The 23,055-nt window shown below is 41.5% G+C and overlaps 1 protein-coding gene and 1 long non-coding RNA gene across 8 annotated transcripts in view; one reads left to right on the top strand and one right to left on the bottom strand.

Moving 5' to 3' along the window:
* Positions 1-971: 971 nt before the first annotated feature.
* On the top strand, positions 972-22,885 carry LOC148687591 (uncharacterized). Of its 2 annotated transcripts, XR_015948950.1 has the most exons (7): positions 972-1,105; positions 14,628-14,740; positions 16,951-16,997; positions 17,957-18,065; positions 20,972-21,045; positions 22,580-22,632; positions 22,728-22,885. It is a non-coding gene; the product is annotated as an uncharacterized LOC148687591 (long non-coding RNA). The 2 variants fall into 2 exon arrangements; XR_015948948.1 differs by lacking the exon at positions 972-1,105 and having other exon boundaries at positions 13,109-14,740.
* TSPAN4 (tetraspanin 4) overlaps positions 16,733-23,055 on the bottom strand; it is a 517,256-nt gene continuing 510,933 nt past the window's right edge. For all 6 annotated transcript variants that reach the window (XM_035121894.3, XM_088666040.1, XM_035121932.3 and 3 more), the window contains one exon: positions 16,733-22,834. In XM_035121894.3, coding sequence (XP_034977785.1) covers positions 22,766-22,834 — 69 coding nt within the window. In that variant the 3' untranslated portion in view covers positions 16,733-22,765. The remainder of the gene's footprint in view (positions 22,835-23,055) is intronic.

Below are 23,055 nucleotides of genomic sequence, written 5' to 3'. Positions count from 1 at the left end.
GTGGCTCCTCTTCATTTCCAAGCTGATAGGCTCTTGACCAGCAGCATTCTTTGTTAGCAGGAGTGATAAATAACGTGCCTGGGAAGGAGAAAGTGGCAGCAGACTTTCATTATCTTCCCTGCATTTTAAAATATAAAGACAAAGGACTATCAGCACCACAGTGTAGCACAAGAAACTTTTGCTGTTTGTTGAAATAATTTAAATGTTTTATACCAGCGGTAACTCTAAGATGATAGCGCATTTTGTCAAGTTAAATATAAATTATAAGTAAGCATTATTTGTCGGGGGAAAAACATTGTGAGAACACAGTTTTGCTCAATACTGTTATTAGGCTGTTCCAAATTGCTTGTGTTAGCAGTTAGGCATCTAAGAGGGGACAAAACAGCTGTAGAGCCAAAACAAGCCTCTGCTTTTCTTAATTAAGCTTTTCTTAATTAAGCAAAAAAAAGTTGAAGGGACTGCACAGATAATCAAGCATTTGAGCCGGCCTTTTAATGAGTTGGCCTATAGATCCACCTAGCCGAGCCTTCCCAACCTGGTGCTCTCCAGATGTTATTAAAATGCCATCATCCTTGGCCATTGGCCACACTGGCTGGGGTTGATGAGTGTTGGGAGTCCATTCATAAGTGGAGGGCACAAAGTTTCTTTGAATATCTGGGTTCCAAGGGACCTTTTAGCTTTTCTAAGCCTAAGAAGAGCCCTACTGAGTTAAAGCAAAGGCCTGTTGGGTCCAGCATCCTGTTGGCCATTTAGATGCACATGGGAAGCCCATGTAACAAAACAAAGCTAAAACAGTTTATTTATCAGTATGTCAGTGATGACAAGCCTACTGTGTGAAAACATATCAGAAATGTTAAAGCTGAGCCCCAAGTTTCAAAAGCTAGTCTAGCGTTGTAGTAGACATGTGTGAATCAATAGCAGAGTGGGCACTTGCTTGAGCAAGGCTTGGAGAAACTTGCTTCCTTGTTGCTTTTCAATTTATGCACAGAGGCCTCAGCCTGTAGCATTGTTGGCCAGCCGATCAAACCAGAAGATCATTGATATGTCTCCCAGTGAAAAAGAAAAGTAGAGGCTGGCATCTCCTACACAACACAGAAGCAGAAGGGTGAGTGTTATATGAAAAGTGCTATGAAAAAAGACCTTTCAGCCACATTTTAAAATTTAACAGGATTTATATAAGTGGCAACAGCTTACTTTTTAGCCTTAAGGCTTGGGTAACAACAGATAAAAGCTTCTGAAATGTTTATTGTCTCTCCCTCCTTTTTTTTAACCTTATCTATACAGAATTAATGACTCTTTCCTTTGGAATCTTACCTTGAGTGCCTAACAGATATCTCTTAGGGCTTTGGGAAATGTGTTGATAGGGGCTTCATACACAAGGACTTTAAAGTACAATATAAATCCCAGACTGCCCCCCCTTTCCCTCCCACGAATAAGAGGGTCTTTAGTCTCAACCCATCAGCTACTACTGCAGAGTAAGTCTTGTTTTGAAACCACTATAACTGTATCTATTGTGAGGCAAACAGGGCAAAACTGAATCATCTCCCTGCTCATACGCTAGCCTGTATCTCTGAAGTAGCCAATATGTTGTTGGACTACAACACCCATCAGCCCCAGCCCCATCATCAAGGTTGATGAGGGACAATGGGTATTGTAGTCCAACAGCATCTGGTTTGCACAGCAGTGGCTAGCCCTGCCCCAGGGAAATTGATTCTATGATTCTGTCTGCTCCATACTCATTTCAATGGCAAGAGAAGGAGAGTTTGGAATCTGCCAGGCTTTAAGGCAAGGTGGAAATGTATGGAACAAGCAGCAGTGGCCCATAGTGTAAAACGAGGCTTCTTGGATAACAACTATCACCCAAACTGTGTGGATGTGGGGGCATCTCTTCCAACATGGAAGAGGATTTTAGATGGCAAGCAATGGCACGTGGAAAGAGGGTTCAGATTATGAGAAGTTTGGAGCTGGAGGGTGGAGAGCAGGGATGGTGGTAATTAGAAGCTATGGTGGAAAGGGGTTTTTGGCAGACAGGTTGTGCATGGGACAGTAGATTGGTACCATATGGTTAGGGCTATTTTATAACCTAGCCACTCGTCTTACTACTTCCTTTATAAAAGCTTGCCATCCCTGTCCATAAACAAATTAGGCTGTGGCCTCTGAACATCTACTAAGTGGGAAGTTTTCTTTCCAACAGAGTTGAATTTGCATCCATTTTAGATTCTTCACCCTTCCATTCACTTAGCCAGTTAACATTTTCTGCAGCTGTGTATTTTATCTTCCGTTGGCATAAATAGCTACACACAGAGATCCTAAGATGGCAGCAGCTGGCATCTTCTAGGTCTCCCTTTGACAGTTTTGAGCCATCCCTGCTGGTCTTTGTGAAAAAATCCTCAACCCCCAAAGCTATGAATTTTACAGTAGCTCCTGTAACAGGATATGGGTAATGAAATAAGAGCACGGAGGAAGGTTGAAGTGTGATGATGGATTGATCCCTCTGAATCATGTCATCTCCGCCAGCTGTTTTGTAACTAAGTGAAGTGACGAGATCATTAATGTGGATATTTGCCTCTAAAAATCCCATCACCATCTTCATTAGCACTGGGTTACTACTGGCTCTCTGCTTTGATTGCTGGTGCTTATTTCAGTTGGGTGATGAATTTCAAGCAGTTGAGAAATGCTGCAATGTGTTTGGCGACTGCAGTTGTTAGCAACTCAAGTACAGGAAGAGTCAGGCAACGCTGCAATCTCAGTGGAATAGATCAGCCAAAGGCCACAGCTAACGGGTAGATTTTGCTGCATGCAATTAACATAATCTGAGCATGCTTTTTTTTATATACTGTTCTTCAAAACATGAGAAGCTGAAGTGAGGGCTAACACAGTTTTTTATCTGGTATAGATTGAAATGTGGAGATCTGGGGGGTTTTTTATTTAAAAAAATCCGAAAAGCCCCCATATTCCAGGAAACTCACGAAAAGTTCAGGTGTCCTGGGGGAAGGGGGTGGGATTCTGGTTCCTTTCCACCAACGTTAGTGTCTGAGAGGGAGAGGATTGTAATCCTCACTCTTGACCATGCAGTCAACAGTGATCAATAAGGGATGAGTATTGGGGGAGGAAAGTCCTTGGAGTTTTTGATGTGTCTCTGTAGTTTAAGCTTTTTCAGAACTGAACATAGGAAGTTGCCTTGCACTGGATCAGGCCATTGGTCCATCTAGCTCGCTATTATCTATACTGACTGGCAGTGGCATTCCAAGATCTCACACAGGGCTGTGTCCCAGCCCTACCTGGAGATACCTGGGATTTAACCTGGGAGCTTCTGCATGCAAAGCAGATGCTCTGCCACTGAGCTCCATCTCACCCTTTCTGCAGTGCTCAGTGAGGCCAATAGGGAAGCTGTGTTATGTGTGTATTGCCATATCTGGTGCCACCTCCTGTGCCCAGCTGCAAGCACTGCCATATATCACCGCCTTCTGTGCACTGTAGATACGATATAGTCTTCGTGAGGGAACTATTAGTGAGAATACTGTATTATTTATTATGAGGAAGATTAGAATACTTAAATCATGGCAGGTCATCTTTTTGTTTGGAGAAATAGCTGCAGTGCCCTGTGAGTTATGTGTCCCGCTGTTGTAATTGTTTTTAGCCAATTGTAATATCTCGAGCTCTCTTCAAATAACTGTTTGCAATGTAGAATTACATTTTGCTCATGTGTGCATGTTTTATTTCCCCACCCCCATCACACAGAGGAGTATCTACAAGGTTGCTACCATGCAAATAGTAGGGGGGCATACACAAAGTTTTAACTAGAATTTTTCTTGGAGAAAGCTTAGCCTCCCGCCCCCCTTCAAGCTAGTTGAACAGCATTGAAACATAACAAGTTGTGCTTAAATGAAATGGCTGCCATCCCACGTCAGAGCAGAGTGAATGCAAGGCTATTCTCAATTGGAGAATGTCAAGATTTGGGTTCTATCAAAGCTCAGAAGCTGCTTCTCATGATGTGAAGGGATGATGCATAGTTTGTTTTTTAACATGCAGTTTCTTTGCACCAAATTAATGAAGGTCAAACGCAAGGATGGACAGTTCACTCTGTTTCTGGTCTATGCTGGTTTCACATGTCTGTATGTGTGGTGGTGCTGGTTCTTGTATACTGTATTGCTTTCATTAGATGAAGAAATTAATAACTCACATGGAACAAATGGGGGGGGGGAAATACAAAACACAAATGGTCATGTGCCCTAAGTGTAAAGTTAACCCGTTTCATTCTTAAAAATAAACCCATTGCTTGGTTTTCTATAGTACTGAACTAGGGATTCAGGTAATAGATGTACTTCATACATCTTCATACTGAAGAGTGATCAGTCCCTCTTTCTGCATTGCAAAATAAATTGCAAAAGGAAGCGCTGTTTCGAAATGGCATCAAGGGGAAGAAATAAACCAGAAATGGTTTCTATGCAGAGCGTGCAACCAGCCAGAGAAATTAACTGCTGCATGGGGTCATAAAGTCAAAGACCACAGCTGGTTCAAAAATGGCTGAATAATTGGTCCGTAATAACACTTATGATTGTGTGCCTTAGCGTAATATAATCAAGACTCATGCTTGAGGGCTTTAGCTGATTGGTGTCAGAGTGAAAGATCCTGCTTTTTGCAGACCGTTTCTAGGATTGTTCCAGTGCCTCTAGAACCTTGGCAGTTTCCTAGTTGTACCTTTGGAAGATTCTTGGATATGATTGTTGGAAAAAACCTATGAAATTGTAGATTTATGACAAAAAGGGTTTTAACTGCTTATAAAATTAAATGCAACAAAATGTGTGTAGCGGAGTTGGTTTTATATTATTAAAATGGGGCTTTAGTTACTTATTTATTTAGTTAGTTACATGTACGTATATTCCACTATATAAAAAGGGCCTTCAGGGAGGCTTTCAATGAACATAAGTTTTTTTATTTAAAAAATCCATAAAATGTTAACACTGATTTTAAAACCCAGTTAAAACTTTAAAGTGATACATAAGCAGTAAAATAAGCCTGAATGTCTGTTAACCTCTCCCTCCAAAAAACTTCTGAACTCGAAACATCTTGATGAGTTTTCTGTAGGTGTGCATGGAATGAGTCTGGCAGGCCCACCGAGGCAAGGATTTCCATAGGGAGGGTATCACCCGTTGAGAAAAGTCCAGCTCCTCTCTTTAATCCTTCCTGAGAAGACGCCTGTGTCAGAGTAAGGTCAGGCTTGCCCATTTGCATTGTCTAATAGAACTCAATAGGAGAACAAAATCAAGCCGTATCTGCATAAGCACCTTGGGTTACATTTCTTCATCACATTAGAAAAGCCTTCTCCAGTCCAGGTCCCCAGATATTGTTGGACCATAACTCCCATCATCCTCACCACTGGCCATCCTCACCACTGGCTGAAGGCAGATGAAGGCCAACAACATATGGGGACTCAAGTTTGCCGAAGGCTGGGCTATTAAGAACAAGCATCAGAAAAATTGAATCACCATGATAAAACCAAAGATCTGTCTAGCCTGCCTTTTCCTGTTGGAAATACATCTGAGAGAGGGCTAGACAGGCCTCCCTAGGAAGGGAGTGCCGGGCACAGCCACTGTTGGAAAAAAGTGCTAGAATGTGACAGGGCCCAAGAGCAGGTACTTACTGCTCTACAGGATATGGAATTCTGGCTGTGATCAGAAATCAGTGCTTCAAATATAACACGCATACAATAGGTAGGTTGTGTTTGTGAGACAATTGTGTAGAGAGCCTTAACTATGTTTATTATTATGATGATGATATTTATTGTGTGTAAGCCGCTTTGAGATTCATTTGAATGAAAAGTGGCATAGATCAAATCAACCCGGAAAAAAGTGATGAGCTAGCGGAGGCAGGGCTTGGCAGAACTCCCTGTTGGCAGGTGTGCTTACACATGAGTAGAATTAATGCCCAAATAGGGCTAAGATGCCTGGATAACACTTTACACTTTACATTTGTGTTTTTGCAACTTTTTAGAAGTCTAAGCTTTCTGTGATTTACTGCTCTTGGTGGATGTGTGTTGTATGTTTTTAATGTGTGTGTGTTTATTTGTTGCCTTATTCAGGCAGTAAGATTTTGGGGTTTGTAGCAAATTCTGAAAGTTACAGGGTGAACTTTTCTTTGGCCATCACTATTCTGCAACACAGACATCAGATAACTTGACTTTAAAATTTGAATGCTAATGCTCTCTGGTGGTCCAAAGAACAATGTCGGTGCATGTCATGCTGTGTGGCTGGAGCCACTGACAGAATAGGATGATAACCCACTGCATGCTAAAATGTTCTCTGAGCCTGTGAAAAGTTTGAAAGTAGCTCAAACTTTTAGCTACACAATAGCTAAAAGAAATCAAAGATTGTTTTCTGCTGCTGCAGAGAAGCGGACACGGAGCATTGGATTCAAACTACAAGAAAGAAGATTCCACCTAAACATTAGGAAGAACTTCCTGACAGTAAGAGCTGTTCGGCAGTGGAATTTGCTACCAAGGAGTGTGGTGGAGTCTCCTTCTTTGGAGGTCTTTAAGCAGAGGCTTGACAGGCATATGTCAAGAATGCTTTGATGGTGTTTCCTGCCTGGCAGGAGGTTGGACTGGATGGCCCTTGTGGTCTCTTCCAACTCTATGATTCTATGATTCAAAGGTTTTTTTTAAATCAGTGTTCTTTTTTCTTTTTAAAGTTTCACAAATGCCATACATAGGCTGCACACATTCAAATGCAAAGGAAGGTTTCTTAGACTTCTGAAGACACTCTTCTACTAGTAGCAATGCCCGTTCAGCCTCCACTCTCTAGAAAATAGTCCCCTCCCCCCCCCAAAAAAATATCCCAATAGAATCACACCATCCCTCCATTCCCTTTTCTGCACTTTTCTGTATCCCAACTCTGGACATGATTTTCTCTGCTTTTTCCCTTAGTGATGTCCTCTTTATCAGTACTCTTTAATTTCATTGTACACAGGTTGTACAATGGCAATAAAGCTTTTATTATTACTCTTGAAGCCAGTGGGATCCTAATAGTGGCTGAGTAGCTACAAGCAATAGCAGAATTAGGAGTAGGAATCAGTGGAGTAGGAATCAGGGCCATGCAGCAAAGGGGGGCTAAGAACATACTACTTTTATAGAGGTTAGGTGTTAGAACCAAGATGTAGTTTGATGGCAGGGCTTCAGGGTTTAGTGCATGGCAGTCAATCATGACAGCAGCCCCAGTTACCACATGCCACCTTCACTTGCGCACTATTCCCCTGCCTGTCATCCTTTTACCCCTTTCACAGAATCCGCTGAGCAAAAGTACAAGCTGTCTCTACACATCTAACGTGTTTGTGTGAAAGAATGTGCACCTGTTGATTTGCACAGCTCTACTATTGTGTAGTAGAGGTTCACATATTGTACACTTGTTGAATGTAACGGGATTCCAATCCTGACAGTCATTTCCACTGCACTTCATTAAGATAGGGCTGTCATACATCTGGAATTTCCCAGACATTGCCAGGATTCGTCTGTTGAAAATGGAGTCCGGGCGTAATTTTCGAAAAGTGGCAAAAATGTCTGGTAAAAATTGGGGAGATTTTGCAAAAAAGGCTCAGCAACTTTGCCCCCCCCCCAACCCACAACTTTTGTGTCCAGATTTTCACTTTTTGAAATATGGCAACCCTAATTAAGCCAGTGAAGGAAAGTGCTCTAAATGACTCCTCTATAGGGTATCCTATGGGTCTTTTGACTTGCTCAATTTTCTAGCTTACCTAAACTTGCAGAATACATCTTAGAAGGGTTTCCCTGGCAAATGGTAGAGACAGATATGTCTCTCTTCTTGGACACTGGTATTTTTTCAGGCATAATTAGATTAGAATGCATAACATGAATCTGATGGGGCTCGCTTGTGAACTCACTAGTTTAAGCATTCATTCTCTCTATTACTCCTTGTACATATAAGAGCTAAGTTCATTTTCAGCCCCAAGCTTTTGTTTATGGGAATCTGCCCTCCTAGGTGTTGCATGGTGTTAAATTTACTTCTAGTATGATGTTGTAATTCTCTTAAAATGTTAGGCATTTGTTGATTTGGTCGCACTTTTTGCCTTGTGTTTGACCCTTGGAAGTTGAGGAGCATGCACTTGGAGGATTTGCCTCGAAGGGTTAATTTCATTTTGTTCCTATTCCCAGCAGCTGTCAAAGGTGTTGAAACATTGGGTATTTATCTTCTTGATAAATGCTGCCCATTTGGATTTGATCAGAGCACTTTCAATTTATTCCTGCCAGGGTGAAGTTAGACATCAAGATCTAGAGCGATAAGGAAAAGGAATTCCATTATGACAAGAAAGGTCTACCAAACCTTGTCTGGAAGCAAACAGAGGGACGGCACAGCAAATTCAACTTGGCTGTTGCTGAATGTAGATTATAAAGCAGTTTAATAGTTGAGAAACCAATAAAGAAACAAACGTTATCTTATTTCATTTAATATGCTGCAGGTTGTTCCTCAGTGATAGGTTATCAAAGTAATTATTTTCTTGGGCTTACATAAGTTACATTTGATTGTGTCAATTCACGTATTGAAACGTTTACTCTATGAAAGTAATTTGGGGAAGATTTTAGAATATGTTTCCTGGTTTGAAACTGTCATTAGCACACTCTTTGATTTTAGTTACAATTAATGATTCTAAGAAATATGATGCCATAATTATTCTGTTATGTATTATAAATAACCATGATTCCCGCTAAAAGCTTTGGGGATAATAGCAACTTTTAAGATCAACAATTTCTGAAGAGCCAAGGTTATTAAGTTTTCTTTTCTCGAGTTTGGTTTAACTGTGATTATCCTCCTAGTGAGCCTTCATGCTGATATAATTCCATAAAACTTGCATGGAAGTTATTCAGTGTTGCCTGTTTATATATGACATTGCCAGGTTGTTGTTATCCCTCACTTTCCTGTGCAATTTTCGGATACTCTTCTTATCCTCCCCCTTTTTTGCAGTTAGAAAAGTGACACCATAATTGCGCTAGAAAGTGTGGGATAGCAGCCAAATTTTGTGTGAATAAACAGCCTGCCTGATGGCACCCATCACCTGTTATCTTGTAAGCATGGACTGGGCCTTGCAACATTTTGTTCGTTTGCAAGTTTCGTTGTGTTGAAAGGGTACTGTGGGAAGGAATTTGATAGAGAGAAAGAGTGAAATGTGCATAGTAATGGGTGACCCAAGTTTGACTGAGTTTCCTGATAAGTAATAAATATATTTATTAAGCAGTGACCAGGAAGTATGTGTGGTTTAGACCAAGGTTGGGGAACATTTTTTTAGCCTGAGGGCTGGATCAAGAAATGGCCCACACTCTAGTGACCATAAGTGGCAGGTGGGCAGGTTCACTCCATCCATCACCAGACTTCATCATGACGTCAGATGACAACTTCAAAGGAGCTCATTGTCAGCACCAGTCAGCTGACGGAAGCTAACAGTGGACTTGGCTTTGCCCATTTGCAGGAACGGTTTGGATTCAAACTGTGCCTGCAAATGTGCATTTCTCCTCTGCAGACTAGCAGAGCTGTCTGTAAAAGAAAAATGTCAGTTTTCAGGCACGGCTTGAATCCAAATAGCACCTGCCCATGGACTACCTCAGTGTCAGTGCCAATCAGCTAATAGCTGGTTTAGAGTTAGCTTTGCAGGTCAAACCTGCTGAGTATAGCTCCAAGGCCAGAAGAGAGAAGGCCTTGCTCCTGGGAAATGATAATCCAGCCTCACCAGAATATGGAAACTTGAGTAGGGCCACAGTGGCAATCCTTTAAACCCTGTAGCGCAGGATGTTCATATAGGGGAAGGTGTTCCTTGAAATGATCAGGGCTTCGACCATGTAGAACTTCAAAGCTTAGAAAAACAAAAACAAAAAAGCACATTGAATTGAGGCCAAAACCCAACAAGAAGTGTGCATGCACATGAAAGCTTATTGAGGCCAAGAACAAACTTAGTTGGCCTCTAAGGTGCTACTGGACAATTTTTTAATATATGTCTAAAACCCAACTACGTAGGTGTTTCAGAATAGGTACAATATCCTTGCTCCTTAGCTCTCACTCATTTAATAATCTATGGGTAGCAACATTCTGTGCTAGCTAAAATTGGCAGCTCATTCTGCTGTATGTGCCCATGTGGATGAAATGAGGCATGATTCATCCATGGGTGGTTTTAAGCAACATGCTATTTCTGGTTTAGTGTTGCAAGAATGATCCTAGGGCTTGCCTGCTCTTTACATACAATATGCGGCAGCAATGGTGTGTGTACTTAAGGCAGAGCAACAACGGATCCCAGCTCCCTGCTATTGGAGCGCTTGCCTTGGGCTGGATTGCAACCGCATTTGCAGCATGCATGCATCACATTGCTTGGAATGGCCCTTGGATGTCTAGCCAGTCTGATCTGACATGTGTTTGGGCTGATCATTGGTGTTTGCTGAGAGCCCATTGCAGTGCTTTGAAGACCTGACAGCTGATTGTCATGGTTTCAAGGCACCATGCACACCACATGGTTTAATTTTCAAGCCTTGTGGGCATCAACTGACATTAGGTGATTTACAGGTGGGCCACTTGGCCAGAATGGGGGAACTAAGAATTTGGCCTGCTGAAGAAATGCTGTTGCTCACCCTTGGTGGAGATAGTACTGAACTACCAGTAGATGGACCTAGTATAAGGCAGTTTCCTGTGCTTGCCACCCCAGTAAGGAGCTTTCTACTTTACATTTCACCTTTTGAGTTAGTCCTGCCTTCCAATAATATGTTACCTGTAATTGATTCCTGCATTGACTAGGGTCAGATAAAGGAGGGGGAAGTTGTACAGTATTTGGTTTGCAGACGTGAGGCTTCTACTCACATAGTCATATAAAGCTGGGAAGTGGCAGCACAGAGGCTGCAAATTTGGCATTTGGAGTCACAAGGATTCTGAGCTTCTGTCTTTAACAAGCATCCCATTACATCCCATTGATAATGATGGGGATAATGCATTCTGCCTGTTGCACCTCCTAAAGCAAGTGAGTATACCTGACATAGTTCTTGGCTACTTGCTTTTAGTGTGCCTCTGCAAGATAACTTTTTTTTTTAATGTGGTAAACATTGACTGACTTTGCAGTGTGTAGGACTCCTCTATCACACAGAAGTACTTAAGATTAAAGCCTTAATATTTAATAAGCTCTCTATTGTTATATGGAGACTGTGCCAATGTGAAACTGGGCAGGCAGCTCTGTGGATTAATGGAAATGGGCAGCGGGGTTTAAAAGCCCCCCCGTGATAATCTGTAAATATGCTTAGGCACTGTCTCTGCAGCACCACCAGGGAATCCTTTTCTTTCCCTATTTCATGAATATAAATCACCTTTGCAATTCCTGGGCATCATTACCTGTTTGCCATATGGGATTTTGGGAACATTATTAGTTTGTATGAGGGCACCTGCTCAGCCTAAGCATGGATGTAATTCCTTCACCTCCTAAAATCCTGATGCTTATTAAGTGGCATCATGGAAACAATTGTCAGCGACTTTTAAAAAGGAGAAGGGGTGAGAATAAGTAAAGCAATCTCTGGCACTTTAAAATAAGCAGAGCCACTCACTATGTGGTGACATGAATAAGCAGACAGGCAATCTGATATGAAAGCTGAGATAAATCTAGAGAGATTTGAGGGATATTCAGGATGCAGATCAGTTTTAAGCCTTGTGCATTGAGTGGCCCTCCCTGTTTATAGCCAGCTTCCACTTTCTGGGTTAGACACCCCTGTATTGCCTGGCTTCAGGTAGGGAGTAAAGGATGCATTCCAGAATAAATGAACCCAAAATTGCCAATATAGTTCTCAGAACAATTAAATGCAAATTCTCCGCTATGCTTCCACATGATTACTATGCATATATTTATGTGGAGTGCTGGCATTCTCAATTTATGTTTCAATTTTGCATTTAATGCACTGTAAAGCATTGAGCGAAACAGTAACATCAGAGGGAGAGCCGGCTAAATTAGAAAGAGAAAGCCTTGTGCACCCTCAGCAATAACAATAGAAGTGTCATCTATTATTTCCGTTTATATGCAGCAATATCTCTTCCCGTAAACAAGGCACTGGAGCATTCAATTAATCAATAGAGCAGAATGACTGAATATTCTTAGAGTCTGTTTTCTTTGTTAGGTCTCTGCATGGCAAGTGGTGCGAGGACTGACCAACCCACAGTGGCGGAGGTGGCAGTCCCTGCACTGGCTTCTGCTGTGAATTTGTGAGGAAGTAGTACAGTCTTTGCCCTCCCTCGTGGCCTCCCACTCTTGCCTTGTGCTTCCCAGTTGCGCTGCACATCACCATTTCTCTCTTTAAACAGGTATGGCACGGGTGGTGCTGTGGGTTAAACCATTGAGCCTTGGGCTTGCTGATCAGGTCGGCGGTTCGAATCCCTGCGACAGGGTGAGCTCCCGTTGCTTGGTCCCAGCTCCTGCCAACCTAGCAGTTCGAAAGCACGTCAAAGTGCAAGTAGATAAATAGGTACCGCTACAGTGGGAAAGTAAACGGCATTTCCGTGTGCTGCTCTGGTTTCGCCAGAAGTGGCTTAGTCATGCTGGCCACATGACCCGGTAAAAAACTGTCTGTGGACAAATGTCTGCTCCCTCAGCCAGTAAAGCGAGATGAGCACCGCAACCCCAGAGTCGTTCGCGACTGGATTTAACTGTCGGGTCTTTTGCCTTTACCTTTTAGTACAGTCTTTGCCCTTCCTCATGTGGCCCCCCACTCTTTGCCTTGTGCTTCCCAGTTGTGCTGCACATCACCATTTCTCTCTTTAAACATGTATGATGTGCTCTCCAAATTTGTGTGGATCATTTGTTTTAATGCTATGGCATTAAAAATCAGTTTGCAGCCATATTCCATGGAGGTATGCCTTCCCTGTTCTGGAAATACCAATTGACTCATTTGCTTGCAGCAGTGTGTTATGGTAGATTGACGCATCCTTTCCATAAGCTTAAACATGTAGCAGGAAGATACATGCCCTTGTATCCATGGGCATGTCCCCTACCCCACTCCTCTGCAGTGTTAGCTTTTAGGAGTTGAGTGGGATGCTTAAAAGACTAAGAAAATACTGGATCAAGTGAGCTACTTGGGGACTACGTCTGAGGAGTTAGTGAAGCAAGTTGTTAATCAGAAGAGCATTTGGATGTTATGTAAATTACCAGAAGGTGGCCCTAAAGCTTTATGTTACGAGTTCAAAAGAATTTTCATAGTGTAATTTATGTTCCTTCAACTCCTCATTCAGCAGAGTGAACTGAATACAGATTACTTCTTAGGTTTTATGAGATGTTTCAAGCAAAGCTTATCAAAGTTAACGAAACTACCTCCTAACAGGCATGGTAAGCAACTGAACCAAAATACAGACATGTGTCACAGCAAATATCCAAAAAAAAGTAGGTCAAGTTGTGTGAGTAAAGTAATACCATAATTTCTCAGGGCACCATTTGAAGAAAATGCGATGAAATTAAAGAACTTCAAAAAAACTCAAGGAGTTGAAACAGGAGTGTGGCATTCAGTTATAGGAATATCTGTAAAATAAATACATATATTTTTTACTCCAGCAGCAATCACCAGCATACCTTATGCATCCTCATCACATTTGAATCGGTTGGGTTCTTTGTTTAATATGTCACCTTAATTTCTTTTTATGGACATGAGAATGTCTGTAAAAAATAAAATAAGAAAGCAAGAAAAGCAACCAGGTAAAATCAGTAATACTAATTTGCATGTAGTTGATTTAAATGGGGCTAAAGTATGACTACCTTTGCTTGTCATTAGATGGCCACATTTTGCTAATTGTGAAGCGTACATTCTAAGATATTAATCTGATAGTGTTACTTTTTCAATAAAACCATATTTCAGCTTGCTAAAGTGCTAGTTCTAATACTCTCATTGAAACAGCAACAGATACTGAAATTGCAGGGCAAAGAACTCTCAGCATTGTTAAGTTTCCCAATGAAGGGATAAGCTTTGATCAGTCTAATGATATGCATATACATTTAGTAGTTTGCATGATATATGGAAGCATCTTGGCATATTTTTCCATGTAGATTGCCAACAATCGATTCATTAAAGATAAGAGCTTTGAGGCAGTTATTGAATTTGTGATAAGGGAAGGAAAAGCAGCAGAGCAGGTTCTCATAAACTTCCACCTTTTAAACTTATGAAGTGTACATTTCTCAGATATCTTTCTGAAGTGCCTTTTCAATGAGGACCTAAACTAATAAGACTTTAATTGTTACACTTCGGGGAAATAATAAATAAATACCGAAACAACTGCAGCTTTTAACATTTCCCTTTTATGTTCTACTTTGTACAAAAACTTCATTTTTAAAGTTGGTAGTGGTATGGCTGCCATTGTACATACTAGCAATTCTAGACAAAATGTAGCTTTGAAAGATAATGATCAAATAAGGATTTTTCCCTTGGTTAAGTGTATGAAATCTAGTTAATACTTCCTTTAACACGATTCTGCAGAATTGTACCCAAAACAGTCTGCTGAGTAGTTTAATGTTATTTTAGCAACATGGGAATTGCTTTAGGTTTGTTTGTTTTTTAACCTTATCTGCCTGTCTCGTCTGCTTTCTTCATATCTCTCCTTTGACTTTCTAATTTAAAGGAAATGCAAAATAAATATACTACCGCTGCACTGCCTCCCATGGAGTAATGATGACCTAGTTGAAAGCCAGCCATTGATACTACACTCTAAGAAGATATCTGTTGGATGCCAAGGTAATCCCTATGCATTAGATGGTTACAAATTTACTTTTATTATCGTTAGGCAAATGTGGATCTTTATTGAAAACCTTCTATATAGCTGAAGGGTTAAGGATTGACATTCATATTCCTGCTGATACTCAGAATCAGACCCATTTTGCCAATATTTCATGGCAATTGTACATGAATATTTCTGGTCATGACCTACATAATAAGTTTTTATTATTATTTAAAATTGTGTGATGGAATCATGGAAGTCACATGAAGGAACTCTCTTTTGGCTGTAAATTGTAAAATGGGAAGTAGCAGCCATTATGACCATGTGATTTCTGCAAGTTATCTGTTTAGGTTTTCACTTGCCACCTATTCTTCAGTACTTGTGTTGGTCAATATACTTTGGGATTGTGTTAAGGCTGTGTGTCAGGCATGCAGTATGGCTACACTGTGTGCGCCAGTACCTTAACTTTTGAGTTTGGTGGACTCCATAAAATTTTATTTCTTACATCCTTGTTTCCAATCACACATAGGAAGTGCTGTGAATGATGGCAAGTATTCCACCACCACCCCCTAATTAGACGTGGTAATTTCATTGGTGGTGGTGGTAACCCAGGAATGAATTCAGTGGGGAATGAAACTGCTGGTGTGAACTGAAGTGAGGGGAAGGGAAGAGCCATGGCTCAGTATGGTATGCATGCAATTCCTGGCATCTTCAGGTAGGGCCAGGAATGTCCTCCCTCTGAAACTGGCAGGGGCTGGGGGCTACTTCCTGCAGACAGTACTGACTTAGCTGGACCAGTTGACTCAGTCTAAAGCAGCTGCCTTTGTTCCTATGACACTACTGGTTCTCTTTACTTACCACTAGTGAGGTAAGACTGTTTGGAAATGGAAACTCTTGTCTGCATACCACAGCAGTTACCCTGCCAACAGTACTCAATCTAGTAATGTATGCTTGCAACTTTTGCCATGGTGATAAATGTATTATTCCCTGGGCGTTGCTAAAGACCTTCGTGCCCCAAGGTAAGGCAGAAGAAGGGGAGCCCAGGCTCAGGGGCTGCATGTTGCATCAACTCCCAGCTGACATGGGAAGATTCTGTCTGTCTTGGTTTTATAGAATGTATTTGTTTTAGTGTTTAAATTTTAAACTGCCTTAGGTGCCTCGACAGAGAGGAAGCATATAAAACAAACAAATAATGATGATAGTGAATCATTATTACCTAACATTTTACTTGATGGTATTGTGTTTGGATGGGAAACCAAACCAGGACCTTCTTTCAAACACCAGCATGTTTAAGTATATTATAACTTTGTGAAATAGCCTACTCATTGGGAATCATATTAAAATCATTATTTTCTTATTGAAACCATGCATCTAGAATATGGCAAATGTACCATACTAATGCCAGCACTAGACGTGGGCAGATGAACTATAAAACAGTTGTATGCATGGGGTGGGACCCAGGTGGCGCTGTGGTTAAACCACTGAGCCTAGGGCTTGCTGATCAGAAGGTTGGCGGTTCGAATCCCTGTGATGGGGTGAGCTCCCGTTGCTTGGTCCCAGCTCCTGCCAACCTAGCAGTTCGAAAGCACGTCAAAATACAAGTAGATAAATAGGAACCGCTACAGCGGGAAGGTAAACGGCGTTTCCATGTGCTGCTCTGGTTTGCCAGAAGCGGCTTTGTCATGCTGGCCACATGACCAGGAAGCTATACGCCGGCTCCCTCGGCCAATAATGCGAGATGAGCGCGCAACCCCAGAGTCGGTCGCGACTGGACCTAATGGTCAGGGGTCCCTTTACCTTTACGCATGGGGTGTTAACAAATCCTTAACAGAGTCATGTCACTGCCAGATTGCATATATATTGTATATATAGAGAGAGTTGTAGTAATAAAATTGAACCACAGGTTTTCTATATCATGAAGTACTGTCCTTGTACATACCATTTTTCTTTCTAGCCCCCATTCCCCACTTCCTCCATGCATGCAAAAAATTGGAATTAAAACTTGTGAATAGAGAAATGTGCCATATATTTTTCCACGTAATTAAAACTTGAAAGTGATTTTAGGTATGACAGCATATATTATAATTTTATACATAGATATTAGAGAATACAAAACACATTCCACTGTAAACTTTAAAGAATATTTAATAAGTTTTTTAAAAATAATGTATAGCTTTTCCCCCTTCCTATGAGGTGCATGAAAAAATACCATTCCTTTTTGTTGCAGCAAGACTATCCAAGAAACCCAAGGAAAGCTACAATGATCAGGAACAGGTAACACTGGAAAGAATTTATATTCAAAATGGAACCTGTAATGAAATAAAGCTACATACGAGTTGAAAATGTTTTGCAAAATGGAGGGCTACATTTACAAAAGTGTTGGGTGTAGGCTCCAATGAGCTCAAATCACTCACACCATCAATAGGACACATGGGCCTCTTTCCACATTACATTTTCAGGTATCCACCTGAGATATTTTAAGTGCACATCTAAAAATGCAAAAACAAGGTTGCTGTAATTCTCTGGGCTAAACCGGATGAGACTGGGAGTCACATGCATCTTTTGCCTGTCTCCCCACCCCCCTTTTTTAAAAAGCAAAAGAGCCTCAAGAGACTATGAGTTTGAATGGAAGAATAGCTGGGAGGAGGAGGTATTCCTCAAGCAGCTTTTTTCTGCTTGGTCTTGACTCTTCAAGGTGCTTTTCTTTCCATAATAGTATAAATCCATAGTTTCGTCTGTGAGACAAAGAACAGGTGAGGAACGGCAATTTTGAGAGAAACAAAATGACTGGATAGGAAAGGGTTAACAGATCCTTTCCCTCCTCTACCCCACTGTTTCTCTGCTATTCTTTCTTTTTTAAGGTGGGGGAAACTGCACGTGCCATTGTTTGGCATCTAGCATAGACATTTTGCCGGTGTACACTTAAGTTTCACACTCGGCTCTGCCCCACTTGATTTGCAAAATGGCCTTCAAGTGTCCAAGGCAGGCATCCCCAAACTGCGACCCTCCAGATGTTTTGGCCTACAACTCCCATGATCCCTAGCTAACAAGACCAGTGATCAGGGAAGATGGGAATTGTAGTCCAAAACATCTGGAGGGCCAAAGTTTGGGGGTGCCTGGTTTAAGGCTACTCCTCTGCCGTTACTTGGGAGTAAGCCCCTCCCCTTCCTTTTTGTGCCATAGAGCGCAACCTTGTGAACCAAAGGTGACAGCAGTACTTTTTTCACCTGCAGAATCCTGTCCCGTTATATACAGAAAGCTTTAACCGCAACAGGCCTCTGCCCGAGAACCTCTGAGACAACATTGCACTATCTTCCTAAGAAGCCTCTTCTTATTTATAAGGTGCGTATCCATCCATAGCATGTACGGCAAATTCACTTTTGTTGCTGTGGCCAAACAGCGGTACAATTAAAAGAAAAGATGAAATAAGTGTCATAGATCTATTTATAGATCAGTAATCGATCATTAATTCTGTGTGGTAGGGAGCTCAGTATTCCATCTTAACCCCCCCCCCCCCCGGACAGTTAACAAAACTGGGCAGCTATCAATAGTTATTTTTACAGTATATTTAAAGCACACACTGCATCAGGTATATTCATAGTAGACACAAGACAACACAGTCCCAACAAATGGTAGACAGAAATGTAAACCCACATCCTAATTTGCATTGACTTTGATAGGATCACAATAAGCCCTTGGGCCGTAAACAAGAAACAAAGCACCAAGGACCTAAACCTATATATTTAGGGGCAGGCTCAACACCTGAACCCTAAATGGCTTTGGTCATGTTGTACAATTAAAAGCCCTGTGCTTATCATCATGACATAGAAAAACAGCGGCACTGGCTTCTCGCATGCTGCTCTGAATGCGTGCCTGGCTAACAAATAGTGTGGGGCATGTGCACAGGGAAAGTTGTTAAAAAAATCTTTTGTGGGTGTTGCTTATTGTGGATTCATGAGCAAGGGAGTGGCTTAGTCAGAAGTGAGCTCCTTTTCCTCATCTCAGAAAAATGGAGGGCTAGAGTGACTGGCTAATAGAACACAGTGGGTGAGAGATTGTGGCAAGAGTTGGTTGCAGGATGTGTAAGCTGTAGGTTAGCTGCAGATTCCTCCCTTTGTTGGCTGGTGTTGGATGAACTCCTTTCCCCTCGAACTGCATTGTTTCTGGCATTACATGCAGCCGCTGTTTGCCTTAGCACCAAGGTTGGCAGTGTTGTGTCCAGAGAGCTGCTTCTAAGCAGATGATTTCACAACCGGGCTCAACCTTCAACTGGTCAGTTTTAGTTCCTTTGGTTTTAAAGTGAAATGCACTGCATGGGTTTGCATGCTCCGGAACATATCTCAGCAGCAGCTTGGAAACAAGCCCATTGGTTGCACAATATGACAAGGATATGCACATTTGTAACTCTGACTTCTCTATCCATTTCATAAGGCCTAGCAGAGGACCCCTTTAAGCCTTATACCAGAGGGCATCGGAATCTACTCTGGGCAATGTAATGAGTTTTGCTGACAGATCGCTGCTGCTTAAACGTAGCACGGCCCTATGGATATTGTTGCTGGTAGAGAAAAGACAATCCCTGCATTTCTGTGATAGATGGCAATGATTCACTGGAAAGAGCAGCAGGGCTACTAATCTAAATTGCCACGCGGCACACTGGTACTGCAGCATCCATTCAGTGGAACTGCAGTATCCAGAGAGAACACCCAAAATGCAACTTTTTATTTTATTTTTTGCAATAGTAGCTCCCTCCTCTTTGGAGGCAATACTACAAAAGGATTAACTTAAGATCTCTTGTGGGAACATCCTGTCCCATTCACCTCTACAGCACAACTTCTGTGCTTTTATCCGCTGAGCCACCAGGACTGCTGTTTTAATTTTTAATGATGGGGACCTCCATAAATAGATTTCATCTGTCTTTAATCTTTTTGGAACCAATGTTTTATTAATGTATTCCATCACTCCATTATTCTGCAAATCCACAAGCTATCAATAGGCATGCTTGTGAATACAACAGCGGTAATGAACCATGACAACAACTAACAGCAAGGGAACTCCCAAGTTGCAATCTGTTCATATGTAAGAAAAAGGTGAGGAAAGGAAGCAAATGCCAGAGAGAGAGAGAGAGATGCTATTGCTTGAGGACATCATTATTAAAAGCTCGCAAAAGTTACATTAAGGATGAAGGGTAGCGAGAACAATTAGGATGCATGGTGGGAAATTTACTTCCTAGTTTTTATTGTACACTTTGTTTGTTTCCCATAGCTGCCTGCTTCTCAACTTGTCTCTGGCTCTTTGCTCATATGCCAGGATATACGTTCTGCTTTGATGCAAAAGCTTGTAGACCATGGGCCTCTAAACCCCCACCTGCAGTTCATGTATAATTGTGCTATAGCCTAGCTGTGATGTCAGCAATAGCGTGTTTGAATGTACAAGGCAAGAAGGCTCTACTATCTCAATATTGTCATTATGTTTCCAGATCTTCACAAAATGTCATAGTTCTTGGGTGGGTGCAGAGACTACATGCTTCCCCCCCCTCCCAAATCCTTTGTGGTGTCCAAGACTCTTAGGAACATAGAAAGGTTGCCCTCTACTGAGTCAGATCATTGACCCATCTAGTGCACTACTGTCTACTGATTGCTGGCATCTCCAGAATTCAGATGGGTTTCTGCCAGTCCTACCTGTGATACATAAGCTCTTGACTGTTAACACCCAGTGGCATATTTAGCTTTTTATATTTTATTAACTCTACTGAGTGACTCTTTGCAGCCAAAGAGTTGCTCAAAAGAAAAAATTAAAACTATGATATCACTTGAGCTTAACTCATCTGCTGAGATTTTCCAGATTTATAAATAGTGGGAATTAATCTGCATATTCCTATATGCTCCAATCCAGGACTGCATATTAACAGGCAGAATGGCAAGCACAAAGGAGCAGCTGAATCTGAAGGTGGGGAGAATGGGAAGGGCAGGTTAACGCCCCTCAGTTGTTCAAGGGGGAGAAAATCAGGAAGGGTAACTGTATGTGTAATGGCTCCCAAGCTTGTAAAAGTAGGGTTTACATGCTGGCTTTGTTGTGTGACTAGAGCAGACATAGTATGAACTAACTATTAGGGTTGGAGCAAACTCTCAGATTTACTGGCACAGTGTTTATCTTAATGCTTGCTTACATACTAAAATGCTTGCATCACATGTTAATATGTTCTTTTTAATGTCCAGCTGAACTGATCACTACCTTGTTTTTGCTCACAGGTTACACACTGCAGTTTGCCAGCATAGAGAGGACCTGACATGCCACACTAGCACCTGGATCTGCATGTTTTCTGGTAAGGAGGCGAGAGAATATTGTTATGAGTTTGGGAGGGTGGGGGAAGGAAGTAGGCTGTATGTGAGATCCTTCAACCCCCTGGATCCAGGCTAACTTCCTGTGTTGAGGTGCTCGCCTAGGTGATGAACCATTAAGAGGTGTGCAAGATGACAAATAGATGGAGCCCCTCTCTCAGTTCGCTGTTAGTTAGGACAAAGCCAGAGTTTAGAGTTAAAAGTGGGAGTGATGTGACCTAGAAGTGAAGCAGCAAGCTGCAGAGAAAGGGAGAGCAATGTTTGAATCCAAAGCTGTGGCTATGGGAGAAATACAGACCCTGTTTGGATGTTAATGCTGTGAGCCACTCCATCATAGGCTCAGGCTACATATATGTGTTAATAACCCATATAATAAAGACACCACAGTCTCTGTTGCGCCAGTGCCTGGAATCTTGCAATGCTCAGAGATTGGGGGTGGCGTGCAGCAAAATTCTGGGTCTACTAACCTATACTATAGCAGGCAAAAGGTTATAGGGATGTACAAGAAGCTTGCAAAAGAAACAGGGAAATGCCTATGTAAAGTTTCACCTCCTTTTTGGCAAATCAAAGCCATTACTAGGGCTACCTATGTTAGCAGGAAAATTGTACAAACGTCCTTACTCTTCCTAGAGATAATTTGATTAGTTCTTTTAATAGAGGTACAAGGTCAAAAAACCCAACTCAAACAAGTGTATATTAATGGATTGTTCTGATGCCTGGTAAGCCTATCCTAGTTGAAGATGAAATTAGTAGGGAGCAAATTAATGAAATGGCATATTAGTGATAAGTCGCTTAAAGCTCTTTGTTGTACTTCAAGCCTGGAAATGAGAAACACAATGTGAGTTGAAAATGGAATGACATTTAAAAGAAAATCCAGAGGACAGTGACAGAAAGACAACTCCTTGCTTCTTGTTGTGTTTTCCAATGGCCAAAATGTCTTTCCAGGAAATAGTAGATTATTATTTCCTTTTGAATGAATGCATGGTCCCATTGAATATAGAACAGGATAGAACCCATCCCTACTTATTTAGGCAGCTGCTAGGCTACTTTTCTTTAAACTGCGCAGAGTGTATGACTCTACATATGTTGTATACATTTTCACACATCATCTGTGTACCACTAGTTATTTAGTCTACAAGACAGGACCCAATTTTTGCTTACAGACCACCTACAATGTAGGCCAGGGTAGATCCTATCTGAGCTGACTTCAGAGGCCACCAAACTGAAACCACTTCCTTAAGTAGAAAAGTTTCCTGAAGCCATCTCACTCCGCAGTAAAATCTGGAGTTCAGAAGCATGCTCCTTGATCCGCCACACTGGCTGTTGTTAAAAACAAACTCCAGTTAAATGGAACCTCCACATCCTCTGCACTTGCGTTGCTACAACTTGATTCTCTATTTCCATGCTGGAAAACTGCTATTTTGCCAGCAACCTCCAGGAAAATGAAAGCAGCAGCCTCTTCCCACTTGCCAGTCTGTGCAAAAGGGGAACAATTTTTCTTTCTTTCTTGTTACTTAGAGAACATTTTCCTTTGTCCAAGCAAGTCTGAGTTCCGATGGTGACAAACTAAGGTGAGTCACAAAATTTCCAGAGAAGATTATACACAGTTTATTTTACATAGAAAAAAAAGTATGAGCATGAAGAAGTGTCCTCTTTTGTCTTGTAGAGAGGTGAGCCATGGCTGACAGACGTTGACTATGATTCTTATGCACAGTAGGTATCTGCCTTGACAACCTGACAGTACATGGTCATTGCAAATGTTAGTCCAAGAATCTGTAGGTACAAAAGGCATATCAAGATTAAAGAACATGCAACTTAACAGTGGTCTATTAGCTATATTTCAATGTGTATCCTTGACTCTTGGCGCAAAATATGTTTAACATGGGGAATACTACATAGTAACTTAAGAAAAGCTTCCATGGGCCCTATAAATCATGCCGGCGCTAAACAAAATGGCATTCCAGAATGTGCTTGGTTTATGGCCACATGAAACA

Source organism: Zootoca vivipara, chromosome 1, assembly GCF_965207765.1.
Source record: "Zootoca vivipara chromosome 1, rZooViv2.hap1.1, whole genome shotgun sequence".
NCBI lineage: Eukaryota > Metazoa > Chordata > Lepidosauria > Squamata > Lacertidae > Zootoca > Zootoca vivipara.
This window is presented reverse-complemented; position numbering and strand designations above follow the sequence as displayed.